Source organism: Rutilus rutilus (genome assembly GCF_951802725.1).
Source record: "Rutilus rutilus genome assembly, chromosome: 17".
NCBI classification, from domain to species: domain Eukaryota; kingdom Metazoa; phylum Chordata; class Actinopteri; order Cypriniformes; family Leuciscidae; genus Rutilus; species Rutilus rutilus.
In genome coordinates, this window is record NC_140230.1 from 6095181 (window position 1) to 6119387 (window position 24207).

The 24207-nt window shown below is 41.0% G+C and overlaps 1 protein-coding gene across 3 annotated transcripts in view; it reads left to right on the top strand.

The window, feature by feature from the left end:
• ube3d (ubiquitin protein ligase E3D) overlaps positions 1–24207 on the top strand; it is a 38790-nt gene that overhangs the window by 2294 nt on the left and 12289 nt on the right. The window contains exons 2-8 of one of the 3 annotated variants that reach the window (XM_084385846.1): positions 362–564; positions 4557–4647; positions 4782–4995; positions 9036–9111; positions 10752–10854; positions 10939–11047; positions 11628–11782. In XM_084385846.1, coding sequence (XP_084241972.1) covers positions 362–564; positions 4557–4647; positions 4782–4995; positions 9036–9111; positions 10752–10854; positions 10939–11047; positions 11628–11782 — 951 coding nt within the window. Of the gene's footprint in view, positions 1–361; positions 565–4556; positions 4648–4781; positions 4996–9017; positions 9112–10751; positions 10855–10938; positions 11048–11627; positions 11783–24207 lie in introns of all 3 variants that reach the window. The other 2 variants (XM_084385845.1, XM_084385847.1) reach the window with 2 other exon arrangements.

Consider the following 24207-nt stretch of genomic DNA (forward strand, 5'->3'; position numbering starts at 1 on the left):
GAAACTTTTCAACTCTTTCAACTAGGACATTCGAATATACAGGAGGAAGTTGCCGTTGGACATCAAGGTTTTTACGGAGAATGTATAAGTGTGAAGAGATTGTTTTTAGATAGGATGGCTTAATAGATACGGATATATATGTGTATTTTTTGTGTGTATGGTTTGTCATGAAAATATCAAGAACCACAATGGAAATAAGCTAATGTAATTTTATTGTGTTTTCATTGACAAAGAAGTTGTAACAATGTTGTATCGCTACTTTTTATGTCAAATACACTCAAACTCAAACTTCAGAAAGCAACTGCACTCGAGTTATTATTGTCAGGAATGTTTCACCGCTGTCTGTACTTTATCCCCACAGAGGTGACCTTGCCAGGGATGGTGCAGATGTGAAAGTCGAGTCCAAACATGATTCCCTCCTGAACATCCAGACAGCGGACGGGTCGTATCAGGTGAACTTAACACCTGGAGTGAGTCTAGTGGAGACGTCATGCCAGAAGAGCCCAGGATCCTCTGAACACGCGTCTCACTTCAGACTGCGTCTACGGGTGGAGCAGGAGTCAGGTACACCATCAGCCCTTCTAGAGCTCCACCCACATTGAGCTTTTTTCATGCATTTGCATGTTAATGTGCCCAATAAACAAACCTATATTTATTTATTGTTTTATTTCTGTTTTTGACAATTATAACAGCATTGAACTGAACAAACCGTTTTATATAACACTTTTAAAGTCCCCCTGTAGCCAATAATTGTGTCCCTTAAAACTCATCTTTGATCACCAAAATGACTTGAAGAAATGAAGTTTTTTTTGCCTTAAAATATCTTGAATGTAACTCTACACCCTTGCCTCATTTAGTATACGCAGTTCTATGAATATGCAAATGAGCCCCGCCTCCACTCACTCACACAGCTCAGAGATCCACTGGTTGACGATCACACGTTGATCTGATTGGTTACAGGGTAGTTTGTGATGTCAGAAACACCAGCGATTTCAAAGCGTGTTTTTGAGACTGTCTTTGGTTCACTGCAGTTTTAAGCAGAAAATACTCAGCAATGACTTATGAATTTGCACATGGTTTGTCTCAAAACATATTAAAAACACCACATAGAAATATAAACAACATTAAAAGCTTGATTTTCACCACAGGGGGACTTTAATTACTGTCATTTCTGAAATTTCACTCCCTCCTTATCAGTGGCGTTTTCTTGCGGAGGCCAAGGGAAGCCAGGCTTCCTCACTTTTTCAGAATATAATCGTCATTTAATAAACACTTTTCACAGTTTACGCAATCCTTCTGTCATCTCCTCATCGTCTCTCTTCATTCATTACTGAGCGTTTTATGATGTGTAAAACAGCGCCCCTATAAAAGTGACATGGTGAATGAGCGTTGAAAACATGGTACTGCACCCTGTGTCTGTGAGGAGGCCAGGCTGAGTTGGCATCCCTTGATAGAAAAAAAAAAGAATGATTAACCAATCAGGTGACGCTATTGTCATGACACTGCTCCCCTGTGATTGGTCAGGACAGTGTCAAGGGAAGCCATGAACTTGTTGGCATCAGGCCAATCACATCACGTTGTCATCGTCAATGAATGAATGAATGAAATAGCGGAAGATTTGTGGTTTTGTGCCCATCTTTTTAATTCCTTTATTTATTGACCATACACTCAAAACAAAACAAAGACACATTTAAATGTAAGCCTTACAAACAACCTTTTCACACGTAAGTTTTTCAAGGCGACCGTTATTGATCGTAGTATCACTTTATGGTTCCCATGGAGACGCGTCTTTCATTGCTTGTCACACCGCAGGCACAATAGCGCTGAATGATCAGCTTTTATTTCCTTTTTTTATTCAAAATTTCACAAATTTATTAGCTATAGCAGGATATATCTGATATTCCGATTGTCAAATATGTGCAAGAGGATGTGTTTTGTTGTTCAAACACCTTTATAACAATCGCGTTAGTTGAGCTGTATGCGCAACATATTTTAGGTATCTACGTGCTCAAAGTGTTGGATTGTAACAAGCGTAAGTCCCGGTAAGATGATGCTGGGCGCTCTAATTGTTCATCCAAATAGCAACATATAAATGGTAACGTATGATTTTCTGCCCCCACCCCTTAAAACACACAGCTTAGAGTTTGTGTCTTAATTGGCTTCCTCAGAAATTTTCCCCACGCCACACCACTGCTCCTTATATACAAAACACCCTCTAAATCAATAAATGAAAGAGTGTCTGAAAGCGTGTAAAAAATTAAATATATAGTGCACTGTCACTAAGGTGTGTTTTAAATAAAATCTTTGATCAGGTAAACAAACGGGTAATGAATACAGCATGTGAGAATCATTCTAATTATCATTTTGATTATCGTGAAAATCGTTATCTGTGAATCCGACATTACAAAACTGATACGGTTTATGGGAAAATGCTTAAATATTGGTTCAAATATTGGTAAAAGCGATTATCGGTTAAATCTCTGGCTCTTTTAGATTATTACCCATGAGCACTTTCTCACCAAACCCTGGCCAGCATCTGGCGGTCAAGGGAGTCTTTAAAGTGCGACTCTCATTTGATTCTCAAATTGATTCTGATTGGATTTCCTTGAGGAATTTGAGTAAGAAGCATGTGAGCACGCACACACACACACACACACACACACACAGCAGAGATTAATGAAGAACAAAGAAAACTCCAGTAATGTGACCTGCTGCTCTGAGTCTGAGCTCAACTTGATGTCAGAACAACTCAGAGTCAGCTGACTCAGAACAACCCAATTTACCCCTTAAAGCATTCAGGAGTTTTGACCCAAAAGAGATCTCTGAAAAACGGCTTTAGTATGGGAACCTAACTTAAAAATGTGTCAAGACTAACAAAATATATTTTAAAAATGTTGTATCATCTTTGAGTTTAAGCACACTATAAACTGACTGTTTTTGAGCAGTCATTAGTTATGTTTAAAATAAATCTGAAGGGATAGTTTACCCAAAACTGAAAATTGTCATCATTTACTCGCCCTCAAGTTGTTCCAAACCTGTATGAATTTCTTTCTTCTGCTGAACACAAAAAAAGGACATTTTGAAGAATGTTGGTGACCAAACAGTTGATGGACCCCATTGACTTCCATAGTATTTTTTTCCCTCCGTACTATGGAAGGCAATAGGGCTCATCAACTGTTTGAAGAAATAAATTCACACAGGTTGGGAAAAACTTAAGGGTGAGTAAATGAATTTTCATTTTTGGGTGGACTTGGACTATGCCTTTAAATCTACTTAATTAAGTTTTCAATTGAGTTAATACTGGCCATTCTAATGTTATGTTCTTAAATTCTATATAACAATATATTCAAATAAAATGTCTCATTAATATTAATAAAAATGTTGTTTGCATCACACTGACCTTGCAATAGTTTTATCTGTAATTTGAAATTTCAAAGAATTTAATTAATAAAAAAATTCTAAGTGTAGTAATAACATGGTAAAATGCAATTTTATACAATACAATATGTTTTTTGTTGAAAAATATTAAGTTATGACTGTTGTATAAGCATTATGCATTACAAGGGTTGAGTCGTTTTTGTTTTTTAAATTGTGCATGCTATTTATACTGTTTGTTATTTCTGACAATCTTTGCAACTCAGAAAAAACCTAGTGGTTTCTGACCCCATCTAATCTGTATCATCATATTCATAACTGGTTATCATCACTTGGCTTTTAGATGTTTATTTTATTTTATTTTTAGATGGATAATAAAGCTGCATAATTGTAGAGAAATTGAGATCACGGTTCTGAACAAACGACTTAACAAAATAACATGTAATTTCCTTAAGGTTCTGGCAAGATGTTAATTGCTTATTTACAGCAATTGTTAAAGTCAGACAAAAAAATATCGAAATCATTTGAATGAATTTTTTTTTTTTTTTTTTTTTTGAATGACTGATTCAATGACTCACTCCTAAAGTCTTCACTTGTTTCATTACAGGATGACTCAGCGTTTTTGAATGAATCTCTTGACTGAATGATTCAATGACAAATACATTTTTTAACAGTCACTTGTCGCCACCTACGGTGTAACAATGTAATCAATTCAATCTTGATTCGAAGAGTCAAGATATTTTCAAAAGTTGGTTTGCACTATTTTGATCACTTCCATAGACATACGTGTTTATATCCCAAATATAAACTTTTATCCCAGTACTTCTGTGATTAATACAAGTTTTTGTAACACAGAAATAACGATACCGACACTGTGAGGTTGAAAAGACTGCATGGGAGTTTGAATCGAGATTGCGATCTTTTAACGATTAATCGTGCAGCTTTAATGGATAAATGTATGGATCATGGAAGGATAGATGGATATATAGATGATAGACAGACAGGCGGATGGATGGATGGATGGTTGATTGGATCCATGATGTGTGCCTATTATCAACTACACACATTTGACACTGAATGGTACAATAAATACACAATGTACACACAATGAATGAACCACGATTATCTTTATGCCCAAAACATCTGCTTTGGTTTTGGTTATTTTGTGTTTCTTACTCCAGAAGCTCCTTGCAGTGTAATTGGACGACTGCGGGTCAATGTGACGTACTCCTTCCAGTGCCAGTCTTGTGGGTCCATGGTGCTTCAAGACAGGTTAGGAGTGTTTCTTTCTTATTACCTCTGGTTTTACTGACTTGGTCAAGTAATGCATCAAATAATAGTCATAAGTTCAACCAGACACATTATTTCAAAGTGTTGAAAGTGAGACTATCTTCTTAATCTTAAAGGGCTTTTGGGCGAGTTCTTCCTTTGCCCAATGGGAATTGGAATGCATTAGTGGACGACTGGTGCTGCCACCCCGATCCCTTCGCAAACTTAAAGCTGCTCCCACGAGATGGAGACTGTCTGCTTGGTGACACGTTTATTCTGTTGGCACGGGACAGCAGCTGTGAACAGACCCTCACACGGGAAGAGAACTCATCTCAGAAAGCCTCTGCAGAGGTAAAGACTTATGATTAAAGTGCCCCTATTATGCTTTACATTTCCTGCAGTGTGTAATATAGCTGTTTGTGAATATAAAAGGTCTGATATTAAAGATCAAATGGAGTTATTGTCTCCCAAAAGTAAAAAACGATTCTGAACTGCCTGAAACGAGTCGTCAGTAATTCCAGTCCTTCTTCCTGTACGAACATACGTAGGTTTGTAAGACATTTGCATAATGCCAGCCTGTTCTTCATTGGCTGTCGGTGAACAGCATCTACTTTGCCCCGCCCTCAAACATGGTAGTTGTAGTTGTAGTTGAGACTGGAAGAGTTTGGTTTGTGTTGTTGATAAATCGAGAATATGTTTTCTGCGCTGCAAAAGTAAATCCACTTTGATGCACTTTCAAAGGATGAGGACTCGTGCTTGAATTGATACGGGAAAATCAACGCCATTGTACTGTTCGTATCACTGTGTATCAAGTGCTGAGGAAGATCCGGAGCTACAATTTAGATATGGTAATGAACGTTTTGTTCCGACATGTGCTGTAAGTGATAGACCAATCACAACAGACTGGGCCATCTGACCAATCAGAGCAGAGTAGACCAATCACAACAGACTTGGGCCATCTGACCAATCAGAGCAGAGTAGACCAATCACAACATACTGGACTATCTGACCAATCAGAGCAGAGTAGACCAATCACAACAGACTGAGCCATCTGACCAATCAGAGCAGAGTAGACCAATCACAACAGGGCTGCGTTCAGCCCCGACAAAACGTTGCACAACGTTTTTTAAACAGAAACGGTGATGCGTTGAACACACTGTTCTGATGACGCAAGAGTTGCAACTATGGCAGCTGAGAAGGCTCATTCTTTGTGTTCTTTGTGAAGAATTTTCTGAGCCTGATGAAGTCGGTATAAATATGTGTTTAATACTACAAAATATGCCCGATGTTACAGATAATGCACTTGCCGCCCAGAACAAAAGAGAACATCCCAATGGAGTGAAGGGATTGCTGAAACTGAAATGGAAGCACACATCTTACCTAATTCAGACTAAAACACATCTATTTAGCCTCACATACTGACTTTATTTGTAGCTCATACTGTTTTAATACCCTGTATTTTCTTTCTCATTTTTAGGAAAAGCACTTAATTACCATTGTTTATTTCTATACCAAATGTCATACACTTGCAATGAAGCTAAAAATATAAACAAGACATCATTATGTTGATATCCTATATTTTTACAATAAAACAAACATGTCTTCTAATATTCTCAGTTGTTGCGTATACCGAGCTGCATCGAACACATTTGTAAATTACTTTCCTTGAACCCATTGTGCGAGTTCACTTTAATACCACGTGCTTTATATACATGTTGCTGCTGATTGGACTGCAGTTCTGACACACCCACCAAACAAGAGAAAACGCATCTCAAACCCCGTTGCACACCGGTGCACGCCGTCTCCAGGAAACATGACGTTCAACCCGGAAACCGTAGCAAAACGTTGCGCACCGTTTTGAACTTGAACATGCCCCAGACTGAGCCATCTGACCAATCAGAGCAGAGTAGACCAATCACAACAGACTGAGCCATCTGACCAATCAGAGCAGAGTAGACCAATCACAACAGACTGGCCATCTGACCAATCAGAGCAGAGTAGACCAATCACAACAGACTGAGCCATCTGACCAATCCTAGCAGAGTAGACCAAACACAACAGACTGAGCCATCTGACCAATCAGAGCAGAGTAGACCAATCACAACAGACTGAGCCATCTGACCAATCAAAGCAGTGTAGACCAATCACAACAGACTGGCCATCTGACCAATCAGAGAGAGTAGACCAGTCACAACAGACTGGGCCATCTGACCAATCAGAGCAGAGTAGACCAATCAGAACAGACTGGGTCATCTGACCAATCAGAGCAGAGTAGACCAATCACAACATACTGGGCCATCTGACCAATCAGAGCAGAGTAGACCAATCACAACAGACTGGGTCATCTGACCAATCAGAGCAGAGTAGACCAATCACAACATACTGGACCATTTGACCAATCAGAGCAGAGTAGACCGGACACTGTGAGAAAAGAGGTGATGCTGTTTGATGATGTTTATTAGGAGTAAATAATATATGTAAATATGTTTTTTGACCTTGGATGTATGTAAACCTACTGTAGGAGACCTCCAAACCATAATTAGGAACCTTTAAAATAGCATAATAGGGAATTAAAAATGAAGTTCTTTAGCACTCTTTCTAATGCAACAAAGTCTGATTTCTCCGAGCTGAAATGGTGAAGCTTTCTTCTAAAAGCTGAGCTCACACAAAGACAGTGCAGTTGTGATATTTTCACCCTAAGTAGTGCTCGGTTGTAACTCGGTTCTCACAGCCTCAGGGTTGACAGAGGAGGCAGATGCTTTCCTTTCATCACAATAAAGGCTGAAGAGGCGGAGAGGAAATCCACTCTCAGGAACATTAGGGTCGGCCGGGCTGTGGAGAAGAGCCCATCATGTCTTTACGAGGGATTGATTCTCTTTCTCAGCCTCAATCTGTGTGTGGCCCGTGGCCATGCCGAGGAGTTACTTTTTCGAGGAGGCACACTTTTTCAATCCTAAATGACTTCAGCACACTGTCTGTTTTCTTATTGTTTTCCATATATGATGGTTTTTTTTTATATTTTCAGTATACAGTTGAGGCACGAGTTTAGAAACAAGCTGAAGAATTACTGGCAGTTTTCATGTAATTTGTGTCAATAGGGCTATGAAACACCTTTTAAACAAATGCTTAGTGAAAAGGTGAAAATTTTTTTTTACATGGGCTCTTTTTTTTCCTGTACATGTTATGTGAGGTTTGCAGTTCTCTAGCCCTGCTACCAAAGTTGCAGATTTAGCCTAAAACAAGCCAGGCTAGCTATTTTGTCACCAAAAAATGTTGGTTTGGAGTTATTGATAAACTTGCACTACAGTTGAAAATATAAATGCACAGATATGAAAATTTTGGCCGATACAGATAACCGATAATTCTTTGTTTGAAAGACGATAACCGATATATATTTGCAGATAAATCTAAATCCAAATTTTTGAGAGTTTGATTACAAAAACAAACGTCTCACCATTATAAGCCATGCACTTCAATATAAATCAAACAAAAAAAAGTACAGTAGCCTAGTTTGAACCAGTGTAAGTTTTAAAATTAATTTTACATTCCTATGGCCAACTTTCCAAGTTTGGAGTTGCTAATTTTTTTTATATGTTTTTGAAAGCTGTTTCTCACCAAGGCTGCATTTAATTGATTAAAAAAAGAATAAAACTGTAATATTGTAATATTTTATATTGTGATATATTTTAAAATGTAATTTATTCCTGTGATTAAAGCAGAATTTTCAGCATCGTTACTCCAGTCTTCAGTGTCACATGATCCTTCAGAAATCATTGTAATATGACAATTTGATGCTCAAAAATTATTGGCAATGTTGAAAACAGTGGTGCTGCTTAATATTTCTGTTGAAACTGTTTTTTTTTTTTTTTTTCAGGATTAATGAATGAATAGAATATTCTAAAAAATGTGGAATAGAAATCTTTTGTAACACTATAAATATCTTTACTGTGACTTTTGAATATAACGTATTCCTGCTGAAGAAAAGTAATAATTTTTTCAATTATTTTTGAACAGTAGTTTATATTTTCTGTAAATTAAGGACAAATATTGATTTGATCATTTTTAACTATAACTTTAATAATAGTTGAATGATTGAAAATGACGAATCCAGTAAACACAAAAAAATGTAAAAATAAATAAATAAATTGATGATGACAGACCTTTCATATTCCTAGAGCTGGAAATGGAAAGGTTTTAGGTACGGAGCACTTACAGTTGCATGGCTGGAAATTGCTGCTGTTTCCAGCTGGTGGTGTTATGAATATGAATATGGATATGGCCGCCGAGTGGACTGACTGAACCTGTAATATGTATAACCATATAACCAGTGCAGCCTGTGAACATACCCCTAACACACGTGCCTCTCACCTCAGTATGTGTGTGTCCCGCAGCAGAAGCGTGTCAGTAAGCGTGTGATGCTGTCCTGCACGAGCTGCTCTGCAGTGCTGGGCGAGGAACTCTCTGCAGGTATGCAGTGCTAACACACCATCTGTGCATTTTACATGACTGCAAATTAATAAAAACAGTGGCTTTTTATATTTATAACCACATGATGTCATATATAACCCCTGATGCCCCATATGGGACATTCATTTTTCCTGTTAGCGACACCAGCCTGAGACTCTAAGATGCTTTGAAATGTTTCCAGACTCTCGGGTATTTATAAAAGTGCTGTGCTTTTGAAGCAAAAATAGTCCGATTGCAAAGGTCTATTTTTAGTGATTGTAAGTTTTTTGTGTTTGTTTTTTGTTGATTGTGTTTTATTGCTACTATTTTAAAGGGATAGTTCAACGAACATACTGTCATCATTTACTCGCCCTCATGTTTTTACAAACCCGAATGACTTGCGTCTTCTGTGGGACACAAAAGGAGGAGCAGATGTTCATGTAGCCCTCTGATGTCATACGATATCTTGCTATGAGAAATGCACTGAAATTCTTCCCCTCCGATGAAGTTCTCAAACCTTGTTCGCTCTTATGCATATTCAGATGTCAGATTTGATGTCAGTTCATATACTAGAGATATGAGTTATGCCCACATCAGGTATTTTAAGGCAGGTTAATTGATTTTGATTGTAGATTAATTGCACATTGATATTTGTGTATAGACAAGACAAGAGTGAATGTGAAGAGTGAAGAAGAGGGAATGGAGAGAAAAAGAGTATGTAGGCTATTAATAATGATAATCGGTGCGTCTAAATCAGCTCTCTAGCTTCTCAGATCGTGAATCTGTATATTGTGTACACAGATTCGAGCACTGGTTAGGACAGTAATGAACGCTGGCTCACTACACATTGGGACACTAATGACATTGACCTCATTGTACAACATCACTACTGATATTTATGAACAAAAGCAGGACTGATATCTTTCTGACATTATTTGTTAATGTTATTTAAAGTACATTATGTAAAATACTTTGCTTATTTCGTATATGTGTTCCAAACTTGAAATATATTGAATGTGAATAAAAGCCTAAATTCAGTCTGTTCATCATATAAAGCGATCGAGTCTCTTCAGAAAATTTGGACTAAACCGCTCGATTCATATGGATTAGTTTTACGAACTCTTTATGAACTTTTTGAAGCATCAAAGTGGTAGTTGTGTAGCTGTCAATGGATGGACAGAAATCTCTCAGATTTCATAAAAAATATCTTCATTTGTGTTCTGAAGATGAACGAAAGTCTTACAGGTGTGGAACGACATGAGGGAGAGTAAATGATGACAGAACTTCTATTTTTTGGTGAACTATCCCTTTAACTCTGCATTACGGTGGCAAACTTGTACAGAAATTGTTGTGCTTGATCTACTGATGACGCATAAATGAAAGAACACAGTCACTGCCGGATCATTTCCATAATGACCAACCAAGAGCAGCATTTCGGAAATAGTTGTTTTTTTATATATATATTTGGCCTGGAAAACAATACTTGAGCTCAGGATTATACTTTAACTTTGTTCTTTATGTCAAGAAAACTAGTTGTTTCTATGGACTGTTGAAGGTGCAGATGTTATATGAGAGCTAATCTCTTCTAATCTTACACTTCCAGCTGGTGATAGTGTGTAATATTCTGTGTTTAATATATTTCATTGTTCTTCGTGTTTCAGAGGTGCTGAAATTTTACATAACTGAAATATTAGTAAAGCCAGGTGAAGATGGAGGGTGTGATATAACACGGCTCAGTTTGGAGCCCAAGTCAGATTCAGTAAGGTTAGTGAGGCAATTGGATTTATTCATTTTGTTGTCATGTGTAGATCATGTTTATGAAGCTTTTTTTTATTGTGTCTCCTTCAGGCAGCGATTCTTGGAGCAAACCTTAGCTTCAAGGCTGGTCGAGCTGTCATCTGCACAGAGTATATTTCGCTTTTCCATCCAAACGCCAGATGGTACAGCTGTGATTCTGGTATGAACATTAAACCCCATATATGTGACCCTGGACCACAAAACCAGTCACAAGTCGCACGGGTATATTTGTAGCGATAGCCAACAATACATTGAATGGGTCCAAATAATACATTTTTCTTTTATGCCAAAATTCATTAGGATATTAAGTAAAGATCATGTTTCATGAAGATATTTTGTACATTTCCTACCGTAAATATATATTTTGTAAAAATTGTGAGTGAATGCAGCAAAATTGCAAACATAAATGGACAACTTTAACGGCGATTTTCTCAATGTTTCAATTTTTTTGCACCCTCAGATTCCAGATTTTCTAATAGATGTATATCGACCAAATACTTGTCCTATCCTAGCAAACCATACATCAATGGACATTTTATTTATTCAGCTTTCAGATGATGTTTAAATCTCAATTTCAAGAAAATGTACATTTTGGTCCATGTGTAAAGATTTCTTACAATGTTATTCATTTGTTTCCTTCAAATGTCTGTTATTGCAGTATGTCTGCATAGTACGTTTTTACATGATATATCCCCTTTATGTTCGACCTTCAGGTAATTACTTTCTGTTTTAATCATCAGCTGTGGCTTCTGAACACGGACTCTTTGGTCGCCTCATTTCCTGGCGAAAGCTTCATCTCCACAGGTGACGTTCATCCCAGAGAACATCAGTCATGCCAGGCTGTTCAAGCAGTCAAAGTGCTCTACGTCCTCTGCTCTGACAGCAAACTCAAAGAGTAAGCCATCAGTTCACCCTGACATCTGTTCATTTTACTCATATTAATTTCGCAAATCTAATCAGATTCCTCCTCATCTCTGATGTAGATCAAATGACATATGGTGTTTTGTTGAGTAATTTAAAAAGATGCACCCTGTTAACTCTGGGAGCATCATGTTTTAAAATGCATCTTTTTTAGACCCAATGTTAAGGGCACTTTTAAACCCTGGTAAACAACATTAGCATGACATAAAAATAAACATCACTAGTTTGTTATTTTTATGCTTAAAACAAGAAAAAAATCTGCTAAATGCAAAGGAAAGTAGACAAGATATATTCTGTGAAAACAAGTCTGTGAATCGCACACAATTCTCACATGAAAAACATCTTGTGAAAATGTTTAGATATATTTTTATTGGGAATCCAAAATACTGATTAAACCTGTAAAGCTTGAAATGCAAAAACAATTGTGAGAAAAAATCGAATGTTTTGAAATGGAACCTTTAAACAAAATTATTATTTTAATTTTATTTCATTTAAAAAAAATGTTGCATGTATTATTATTATTTTTTTTTTTGCGTATCATATTTGATACATCAGACTTTATGGAGCTCATACTCAAGGAAAACAAAACACATACATTTTATTCAGTGGCCCAACCTAAGCAAAAATATGCAATTTGTTGCAGATGCTGATATTTATACGACTGAAAAGAAAAATGTTATGCTTGTAATGTAAATCAGTAAGATCTGTGTAGCAGTACAGCATGTACTTACATTGCATTAAAATCATATAAATATCAGCTGTCACTCTATCTCCCAATAACATGTCTTAGTAAGATGATATTTAAATGCTTAGTTTTATGATCAAAGCTCTGTAGGTTTAAAGCATATAAAACAATACAAGTATGATTGAGAGCCTGATTTTTTACTAAAAGGCCTTTAGCTTGCTAAAGAAGTATAAACGATCAATCAGACGACAGAAAGCATGCAGTAGATTATGCGCAAGAGGTTTCTCGACAACGTTCATGATCATGTTGATCATTTAAAGGCAATAGGCTTTATAGGGTTAAGAAAAAGATTTTTCAGAGTTTACCAACCAACAACCAATACTTGCCTTGTTTACATTTCAGCCTCTTTATACATTCTCAGAAACATGACATGATCTATACATAATGTTTTTTGTTGTTTTGCAACAATGTGATACACAGTCATGCTAATAAAGCTCATTTGAAATAGAAAATTGAAATTAAAACTTTTAACACGCTCTTCCCAGTTTCGGCATCAGAGAGAAACAGTTTGAAACGTCAAACAGCAAACATGTTAACTAGATTGATAAGACAATATTTTTATAGTGTTTCAGTAAACATTTTGGATGCTGTCTTTGACCAATGAATGTTAATAAATGTATTATGTCATTATTATTACAAAGGAAATTTGCACACATCTATCTATAAATTACAGAAACGTCTGTCTGTCTGTCAGTCTGTATGTCTGTTATTCGCATATCTCTCGAACCGTTAGTCCGATGGATTTCAAACTTGACAGGTGTCTCGCTACGGGCACGAGTAAGTGCAGTGCCAAGTTTGACGTTGTTTGGATTAGAAATGCAAAAGATATCGGTAAATATATCGGTAAAAGAAGCCCCAAGAAGGTTGTGGTTTAAAAATAAACATTCTGACATAAACACTCTGTCAGCTACACTGTTTCCTTCTGAATATTATATTTTATTCACGGCCATCATTTGTAGTAACTTATTCACGAACTGTTTGCTCAAGCGTAGCACTGTGTCGCCTGCTCCCTGAATCGTCGAGTTCACTGTGTCGCCTGCTCCCTGAATCGTCGAGTTCACTGTGTCGCCTGCTCCCTGAATCGTCGAGTTCACTGTGTCGCTTGCTCCCTGAATCGTCAAATTCACTGTGTAGCCTGCTCCCTGAATCGTCGAGTTCACTGTGTCGCCTGCTCCCTGAATCGTCGAGTTCACTGTGTCGCCTGCTCCCTGAATCGTCACACACACTGTGTCGCCTGCTCCCTGAATCGTCGAGTTCACTGTGTCGCCTGCTCCCTGAATCGTCGAGTTCACTGTGTCGCTTGCTCCCTGAATCGTCAAATTCACTGTGTAGCCTGCTCCCTGAATCGTCGAGTTCACTGTGTCGCCTGCTCCCTGAATCGTCGAGTTCACTGTGTCGCCTGCTCCCTGAATCGTCGAGTTCACTGTGTCGCCTGCTCCCTGAATCGTCACACACACTGTGTCGCCTGCTCCCTGAATCGTCGAGTTCACTGTGTAGCCTGCTCCCTGAATCGTCGAGTTCACTGTGTAGCCTGCTCCCTGAATCGTCGAGTTCACTGTGTCGCCTGCTCCCTGAATCGTGGAGTTCACTGTGTCGCTTGCTCCCTGAATCGTCAAATTCACTGTGTCGCCTGCTCCCTGAATCGTCGAGTTCACTGTGTCGCCTGCTCCCTGAATCGTCACACACACTGTGTCGCCTGCTCCCTGAATCGTCGAGTTCACTGTGTAGCCTGCTCCCTGAATCGTCGAGTTCACTGTGTCGCCTGCTCCCTGAATCGTCGAGTTCACTGTGTCGCCTGCTCCCTGAATCGTCGAGTTCACTGTGTAGCCTGCTCCCTGAATCGTCGAGATCACTGTGTCGCCTGCTCCCTGAATCGTCGAGATCACTGTGTCGCCTGCTCCCTGAATCGTCGTGATCACTGTGTCGCCTGCTCCCTGAATCGTCGAGTTCACTGTGTAGCCTGCTCCCTGAATCGTCGAGTTCACTGTGTCGCCTGCTCCCTGAATCGTCACACACACTGTGTCGCCTGCTCCCTGAATCGTCGAGTTCACTGTGTCGCCTGCTCCCTGAATCGTCGAGTTCACTGTGTCGCCTGCTCCCTGAATCGTCGAGTTCACTGTGTCGCCTGCTCCCTGAATCGTCGTGATCACTGTGTCGCCTGCTCCCTGAATCGTCGAGTTCACTGTGTAGCCTGCTCCCTGAATCGTCGAGTTCACTGTGTCGCCTGCTCCCTGAATCGTCACACACACTGTGTCGCCTGCTCCCTGAATCGTCGAGTTCACTGTGTCGCCTGCTCCCTGAATCGTCGAGTTCACTGTGTCGCCTGCTCCCTGAATCGTCGAGTTCACTGTGTCGCCTGCTCCCTGAATCGTCGAGATCACTGTGTCGCCTGCTCCCTGAATCGTCGAGATCACTGTGTCGCCTGCTCCCTGAATCGTCGAGATCACTGTGTAGCCTGCTCCCTGAATCGTCGAGATCACTGTGTCGCCTGCTCCCTGAATCGTCGAGATCACTGTGTCGCCTGCTCCCTGAATCGTCACACACACTGTGTCGCCTGCTCCCTGAATCGTCACACACACTGTGTCGCCTGCTCCCTGAATCGTCACACACACTGTGTCGCCTGCTCCCTGAATCGTTGAGTTCACTGTGTCACCTGCTCCCTGAATCGTCGAGTTCACTGTGTCGCCTGCTCCCTGAATCGTCGAGTTCACTGTGTCGCCTGCTCCCTGAATCGTCACACACACTGTGTCGCCTGCTCCCTGAATCGTCACACACACTGTGTCGCCTGCTCCCTGAATCGTCGAGTTCACTGTGTCGCCTGCTCCCTGAATCGTCACACACACTGTGTCGCCTGCTCCCTGAATCGTCGAGTTCACTGTGTCACCTGCTCCCTGAATCGTCGAGTTCACTGTGTCGCCTGCTCCCTGAATCGTCGAGTTCACTGTGTCACCTGCTCCCTGAATCGTCCCACACACTGTGTCGCCTGCTCCCTGAATCGTCGAGTTCACTGTGTCGCCTGCTCCCTGAATCGTCACACACACTGTGTCGCCTGCTCCCTGAATCGTCGAGTTCACTGTGTCGCCTGCTCCCTGAATCGTCGAGTTCACTGTGTCGCCTGCTCCCTGAATCGTCGAGTTCACTGTGTCGCCTGCTCCCTGAATCGTCGAGTTCACTGTGTCGCCTGCTCCCTGAATCGTCGAGTTCACTGTGTCGCCTGCTCCCTGAATCGTCGAGTTCACTGTGTAGCCTGCTCCCTGAATCGTCGAGTTCACTGTGTCGCCTGCTCCCTGAATCGTCGCACACACTGTGTAGCCTGCTCCCTGAATCGTCGAGTTCACTGTGTAGCCTGCTCCTTGAATCGTCGAGTTCACTGTGTCGCCTGCTCCCTGAATCGTCGAGTTCACTGTGTCGCCTGCTCCCTGAATCGTCGAGTTCACTGTGTAGCCTGCTCCCTGAATCGTCGAGTTCACTGTGTAGCCTGCTCCCTGAATCGTCGAGTTCACTGTGTCGCCTGCTCCCTGAATCGTCGAGTTCACTGTGTAGCCTGCTCCCTGAATCGTCGAGTTCACTGTGTAGCCTGCTCCCTGAATCGTCGAGTTCACTGTGTCGCCTGCTCCCTGAATCGTCGAGTTCACTGTGTCGCCTGCTCCCTGAATCGTCGAGTTCACTGTGTAGCCTGCTCCCTGAATCGTCGAGTTCACTGTGTCGCCTGCTCCCTGAATCGTCGAGTTCACTGTGTCGCCTGCTCCCTGAATCGTCGAGTTCACTGTGTAGCCTGCTCCCTGAATCGTCGAGTTCACTGTGTCGCCTGCTCCCTGAATCGTCGAGTTCACTGTGTCGCCTGCTCCCTGAATCGTCGAGTTCACTGTGTCGCCTGCTCCCTGAATCGTCGCACACACTGTGTAGCCTGCTCCCTGAATCGTCGAGTTCACTGTGTAGCCTGCTCCTTGAATCGTCGAGTTCACTGTGTCGCCTGCTCCCTGAATCGTCGAGTTCACTGTGTCGCCTGCTCCCTGAATCGTCGAGTTCACTGTGTAGCCTGCTCCCTGAATCGTCGAGTTCACTGTGTAGCCTGCTCCCTGAATCGTCGAGTTCACTGTGTCGCCTGCTCCCTGAATCGTCAAATTCACTGTGTCGCCTGCTCCCTGAATCGTCGAGTTCACTGTGTAGCCTGCTCCCTGAATCGTCGAGTTCACTGTGTCGCCTGCTCCCTGAATCGTCGAGTTCACTGTGTCGCCTGCTCCCTGAATCGTCGAGTTCACTGTGTCGCCTGCTCCCTGAATCGTCACACACACTGTGTCGCCTGCTCCCTGAATCGTCGAGTTCACTGTGTCGCCTGCTCCCTGAATCGTCGAGTTCACTGTGTCGCCTGCTCCCTGAATCGTCACACACACTGTGTCGCCTGCTCCCTGAATCGTCGAGATCACTGTGTAGCCTGCTCCCTGAATCGTCACACACACTGTGTCGCCTGCTCCCTGAATCGTCGAGTTCACTGTGTCGCCTGCTCCCTGAATCGTCGAGTTCACTGTGTCGCCTGCTCCCTGAATCGTCGAGTTCACTGTGTCGCCTGCTCCCTGAATCGTCGAGTTCACTGTGTCGCCTGCTCCCTGAATCGTCACACACACTGTGTCGCCTGCTCCCTGAATCGTCGAGTTCACTGTGTCGCCTGCTCCCTGAATCGTCACACACACTGTGTCGCCTGCTCCCTGAATCGTCGAGTTCACTGTGTCGCCTGCTCCCTGAATCGTCGAGTTCACTGTGTAGCCTGCTCCCTGAATCGTCGAGTTCACTGTGTCGCCTGCTCCCCGAATCGTCACACACACTGTGTCGCCTGCTCCCTGAATCGTCGAGTTCACTGTGTCGCCTGCTCCCTGAATCGTCACACACACTGTGTCGCCTGCTCCTTGAATCGTCGAGTTCACTGTGTCGCCTGCTCCATGAATCGTCGAGTTCACTGTGTAGCCTGCTCCCTGAATCGTCAAGTTCACTGTGTCGCCTGCTCCCTGAATCGTCGAGTTCACTGTGTAGCCTGCTCCCTGAATCGTCAAGTTCACTGTGTCGCCTGCTCCCTGAATCGTCGAGTTCACTGTGTAGCCTGCTCCCTGAATCGTCAAGTTCACTGTGTCGCCTGCTCCCTGAATCGTCGAGTTCACTGTGTAGCCTGCTCCCTGAATCGTCGAGTTCACTGTGTAGCCTGCTCCCTGAATCGTCAAGTTCACTGTGTCGCCTGCTCCCTGAATCGTCGAGTTCACTGTGTCGCCTGCTCCCTGAATCGTCGAGTTCACTGTGTTGCCTGCTCCCTGAATCGTCGAGTTCACTGTGTCGCCTGCTCCCTGAATCGTCGAGTTCACTGTGTAGCCTGCTCCCTGAATCGTCGAGTTCACTGTGTAGCCTGCTCCCTGAATCGTCGAGTTCACTGTGTCGCCTGCTCCCTGAATCGTCACACACACTGTGTCGCCTGCTCCCTGAATCGTCGAGTTCACTGTGTCGCCTGCTCCCTGAATCGTCACACACACTGTGTCGCCTGCTCCCTGAATCGTCGAGTTCACTGTGTCGCCTGCTCCCTGAATCGTCACACACACTGTGTCGCCTGCTCCTTGAATCGTCGAGTTCACTGTGTCGCCTGCTCCATGAATCGTCGAGTTCACTGTGTAGCCTGCTCCCTGAATCGTCAAGTTCACTGTGTCGCCTGCTCCCTGAATCGTCACACACACTGTGTAGCCTGCTCCCTGAATCGTCGAGTTCACTGTGTAGCCTGCTCCCTGAATCGTCGAGTTCACTGTGTAGCCTGCTCCCTGAATCGTCACACTTATTCATTTGTGGATGTTAACTGAATCTGTAAGTCAGCTACGCTGTTTACTTCTGTATATTATATCTATCTATAAAATACGGGAATGTGTGTGTGTATGTGTTATTCACATATCTCTCGAACCGTTAGTCTGATGGATTTCAAACTTGACAGGTGTCTTGCTACGGCATGAGTAAGTGCAGTGCCAAGTTTGACGTTGTTTGGATTAGAAATGCAAAAGATATCGTTAAATATATATTGGTAAAAGAAGCACACACTGGTTTTTGCCGCTCTAGCCGCCGCTGGCCACTCCCCCTCTCACACACACACTGAGTGAGCACAGCCCAGGACCAGAGACAGAGAGGGTCGAAGAAAGCAGCGGAGCTTCAAGCGTTTTCTCTGAGTTCACTGTGTCGCCTGCTCCCTGAATCGTGTAGTTCAATTTTCCACATTTATTGTATGTCATTATGTCAGTATCAGTATTTGCTTTCTACCATGCACAAATAAAAATGTCACTGAACTTTTGCTGTGTAATTGTAACAATGAGCACTCAAACACACCAAACCAACAATTACTAAAAACACACACACAAAAACTGATTTTGCACGGGCACTTTGCACCGCTCCCTGAATCGACGCGCTTATTCATTTGTGGATGTTAACTGAATCTGTAAGTCAGCTATGCTGTTTACTTCTGAATATTATATTTAATTCTGGTGCGCTTAACGTTATCGCTACTGTGTAATAGTAGCCTATGCTATTCACCAACTAAACATATCCTATTCAATGCGTTCACAGTCTCTTTCACGGGCATCATTTGTAGTAGCCTATTCACAAACTGTTTGCTCAAGCATAGTGTTTTCTCTGAGTTCACTGTGTGCTTTCTACCATGCACAAATAAAAATGTCACTGAACTTTTGCTGTGTGATTGTAACAATGAGCACTCAAACACACCAAACCAACAATTACTAAAAACTCACACAAAAACTGATTTTGCACGGGCACTTTGCACTAGTAAATACTAAAATATTATAGTGTAAAAATATAAAAAGAGACTATTTCTGTCATAAAGTTTTATCAATATGCACTTACTGTGTTTTGCCTTTGCAGGGCAGTATTTATTAACATTAACAATTGTGATTTCAATATCAGAAGTAGTCAATTGATAATTTAAAAATAATTAGTAATAAATTGAAGGAAATGCCACAGTAGAAATTGTGAAAATATGACCGCTAGTAGCCATAAATATACTGTAAATCCGCAACCTCAGAGAAATGTCGGCACAGTTACTCTCATCCTTCTTAAAAACGGTAAATGTTCCCTTTGTAAGAGCTTGAGGAGCCAAAGATGTGCTGGAATCAGCGAGTGAATCACAGAGGAATTGTGGGTGGGCGCTCTGCACTATATTGTCTCCATAAGGTCGTCACGACTCTTTACACCCTTACCTCGTCTCGCTCTCCTTTTTTTCCCAAGTGTACATTAACTCTGCCTCTTTTCCTACCCGGCGCTAACAGATGCGTTTGAGTGTGTAGAGGTGGTGGGATCAAACATGATTCATGGAGCTCGTATACAGGCCCTGAGCCATTATGCTAATCAGAGGAAACTCTTAGGAAGCAGACTTTTGACTGTCCACACAATGTCTGGTCCACATCTCAACTGCTCACTTGGGTACATTCAGACGGCAGGTAAATGTGGCCCAAATCCAGCACAAACCACATGAAATCTGATCTTTTCAATTCCGATTTGTGCCACTTCCATATGTGGTGCTATATCTGATACAGATCAGATGGTTTTCAATGCGACCTCAAACTGAACAGTCATATCAGAATTCATGCGACTTTTACGTCACTCTAGATCGACAATCGTCAAAATTCTGCGCTCATGGGAGTCACTTCAAATATTTGACAAGTTATCAAGAGTTGCGAAGGGTTGTCATTAAAGACAGTGATGTGTCACAACTCATAAGTATTACAGTGACAGATCAGATTCAAGCAAAACATAAGGGCTCCTGTCATAAATGTTTAAAAAAATCTGCTCTTTTTTCTCACATCAATCTCTTAGCTTTTTATATTGCCTTCGTTCAAATTTGCTGGCTTCGGCGTCAGATCACACTATAAATAAATGTGCAAACGCTTACTTTAATGTCTGTCTTGTTTACTTCCGTATGATCCCTTATATAATCCCGTATTTAAATGTTTTTGATAATTCAGTAAATTAAATATTTTACAAATGAATGGTACTTAATTTCATTTGATTTTCTTTCTTATTTAGAATTGGGTTCATTAATATAATACATACATACATAGTAGTTCGCAGGACATCAGATGAATTATACATTTGAGAAGCGAGTTGAAACATTGGACAGCAACCACAAACAAACTTCAGTCACATTGTCTGTACTCAAACGTACACAACAAAACTAAACAAAACTAAATGACTCCCGTTATAATCAAAAGAGCCGACTCCACTCATTGTCTGTGACAGTTTGTAGAGTAAGTTTTCTAAATGGTGTCAGATTTTTAAAATTGTGTTAGATATAAAAGATTCAACCTTAGATGCAAGTATGAACAGTACAACAGCATTTCTACTGGTTGACAAACACTGGTGGAATATTTAATTTACCTTTTAAGTTTCTTAAACTCTTGAATATTCGTCAAAGATTCAATGCTGAAACTTGCAAACTTTGGCAAATTCAGTGAATAGTTGCTCATTTGTTTGCTTTATCAGCCTAGGAACATAAAGTTGGCATGAAATGAAAATTCATACATTTTCTAAATGCATGTTTATTGTGAACTCATCAGCATGAATCTTTCTTTTTCTTTTTTTTTACCTTTTTTATCAATTTCATTACTGGATGTTTCAATGAAACTACAGACTTCTCTCTGGTGTCGCGTGCAGGACTTCTCCAATCGTTTAGTCAAGTTGCATTCAGATCTGCCTCCATCTAATCATCTTTTTCGAAAATTCATTTCATTCGGATGTACGTCACAATATGGAAGTAAAGATCTGTCGCTTCTTCCGTTTCATCACGACCTGTACACCCTGTATATCAGAAATGATGTGCATCAGAATGTCTGTAAGCTGGTCTGTGTGTTCGATTCCAACTAAAACTTAAAAGCGCACTATAGGATGCTAAATGTCATGACAGCCTTGACATTTGAAATGGCACTGATGAAGAAAAGAGGAGAAAACATTGTGCCATCAGAAACATCAACTGGCATTTTGACAGAAATTTTAATGATCTGTTTAGGGAATCAGGTCGTCTACTTTTTTCTGTTGAAAATTTTGCAATTTTAGTTATAGTAGCCTAAACACATTTAGAAAGGTTTTATTTTTTAATTAATTAATTTGAACTAACAAAGACCTGAGATCTCTATGAATTATGATCCAAGCTCTTGGTTTGTTCTTTTGTGTAAACGCTATTCTGCATTCTAGGGGAAAACTTAGGCTTGTTTGCCTTCAGGTATTTTAAGAGATGACTTAAATCATCAAGGCCCTGAAGAAATTAAAACAATATCTGTTCAAGAGTAGGAAAGAAACATTGACTTGGAAGCGCAGTCCTAGCTCAGACTTCCCATTGCACAGTAGATAATGTCTTTAATTCAAAATTCTCAGATATCTTCTTGTAACATGAAATGCAGTTAACACAGTTATGTAATTGAGCAACTTCCACCAAAAAGCATGTTTGGTTCCCTGGTTGAAGTTTTGCATGACACGTCTCTCTCTCTGGGCTTCTCCAGCATTTCCACTTTAAGAGCTGCGTGTGCGCTTTCTGTGGAACTACAGCACAGATGGGTAAATGTCAATGAAATGTCCTGAATAGATCATCACCATAATGTGTGTCAGGACATAAGTCTCTCCGCTTCTCTGCTGTCTTCAGTGCTGCGTATTGATAAATTGCTGTGACATGATTAAAAATTCAAACTGTCAGATCAATATAATTTAAAGTCCAGCTGTTCTCACCTTCAGTTAATGTTCCTTCTCATTTTCTTTCTAGCTGAGCAAAACCTATTTTTATTGGTCGGTCTTCAGCAGCCTGATCAGAAACACTCAATGGACCGGACCCATGCTGTGAGCCATTTGACAAAGAAAAATAAAAAACTAAGGGCCTGATTTACTAAAAAGGGCCAATTTGAGACCGCAATCCGGTCTCAAGTTAATTTCCATTATGACCAGTGCAATCTACCAAGAGCAGCGCAGATTGCCGATTGTTAAATGCTTTATACACATTTTAGCAATTTAAAAATGTTTGAAGGATTTTTACACGGCACCCCAGGTGGGAATCACTGTTCTAGATCACTAAACCAAGGATTCTCAAAACATTTTTAGGAAATAAGCTAATTTAGTTCTCAAAATTAGTTGACATACACACAAGTACTGTCCCTCTTTAAATACACATAAATTGTAAGAATATCACTAACACTGATGAATAACAGTATATGGTACGGCTATTAAATACGTGCGCTGCCAGGTCAATACATTCTTCTTTCTCTCCCAAAATATGAGACAGTTTGTTTATGAGGCTCGCTTGTTGGAATTGAGGTAAAATCGGTGCTATTTGTGTGAAATAAGTGTCTCTGCTGTTTTTATACTTGCTGCACTCGGTGAGGAAGTGCAGATCGTCCTCTACGACTCCATCAGAGGAGTGTGAACACAGTCTGAGCAGTCTTGAAGCATTTCTGTGAGTTCCCAGGATGTTCTTGCAGAACTCAACGTGGAAAATTTCAACGGGTTTTGTCCCAGGATTCAGAATTTAATTAAAATTTGGGGCCCCAGATTTCACAGCCGTATAGAAGGATAGGTTTGATGATGCTGTCAAAGATTTTCAGCCACAGTTTAATGGGTGGGTTAAATTTGAACAGGGGTTTCCTTATACTATAATAAGCCCTACGTGCTTTATCAGTCAGAACTTTTATTGCAGTGTCAAATTTTCCAGAAGCTGAGATTGTCAGACCCAAATAATGATAACAGGTGACATGATTACGAATTGTTCCCCCAAGTGTAAATTTATATTTCTTGTCAGTAAGGCGAGGTTTTTTCTGAAAGATGATTATTTTGGACTTCTCCATGTTTATTGGTGAGGCCCAGTCGTTGCTGTACTGTTCTAGAAGCGAGAGGCTTTGATGCAGTCCCTCTTCATGAGGAGACAGCAGCAGAAGATCATCAGTGTACAGGAGGCTTTTGATCTCTCTGTCCTCGAGGGTCAGACCAGGACAAGAGGGCTTCTCAAGTGTTGATGCCAATTTATTGATATAGATATTAAATAGAGTCAGGCTGAGGCTGCAGCCTTGACGGACTCCTTTAGTTTGACTAAAACAATCAGTACGTTTGTCATTAGTCTTAACACCGCATTTGTTCCCATTGTACATGTCCTTTATGATGTCATATGTCCTTCCTCCCTCTCTCTCTCTCTCTCTCTCTCTCTCTCTCTCTCTCTCTCTCTCTCTCTCTCTCTCTCTCTCTCTCTCTCTCTCTCTCTCTCTCTCTCTCTCTCTCTCTCTCTCTCTCTCTCTCTCTCTCTCTCTCTCTCTCTCTCTCATGGTGTAATAGTTACAGACAAACATGTGGCGCACCTGAATCCAGCAGTAGGGGTGGGATGTAGGTTTTGTGGAGAAGAATAAATCTTAAATTATTTAATAGGAACTGTGAAATTGGCAATATGGAAAACCAGGAAAAATCAAGGATTACAGCTTAATAGTATTAATGTTGAAGTGATGTTTATGAAATTAGTAGCTGGTAGACTAAAAATAGAATTTGCATACTATAGTCTTGTAAATAATGAGATGGGTTTCAATGATCTGTGGTGTGTTAATGGTGTTTTGTGTGTTGTTTCTGATGGACATCTTGTTTTGGAAATGTTTTTTATA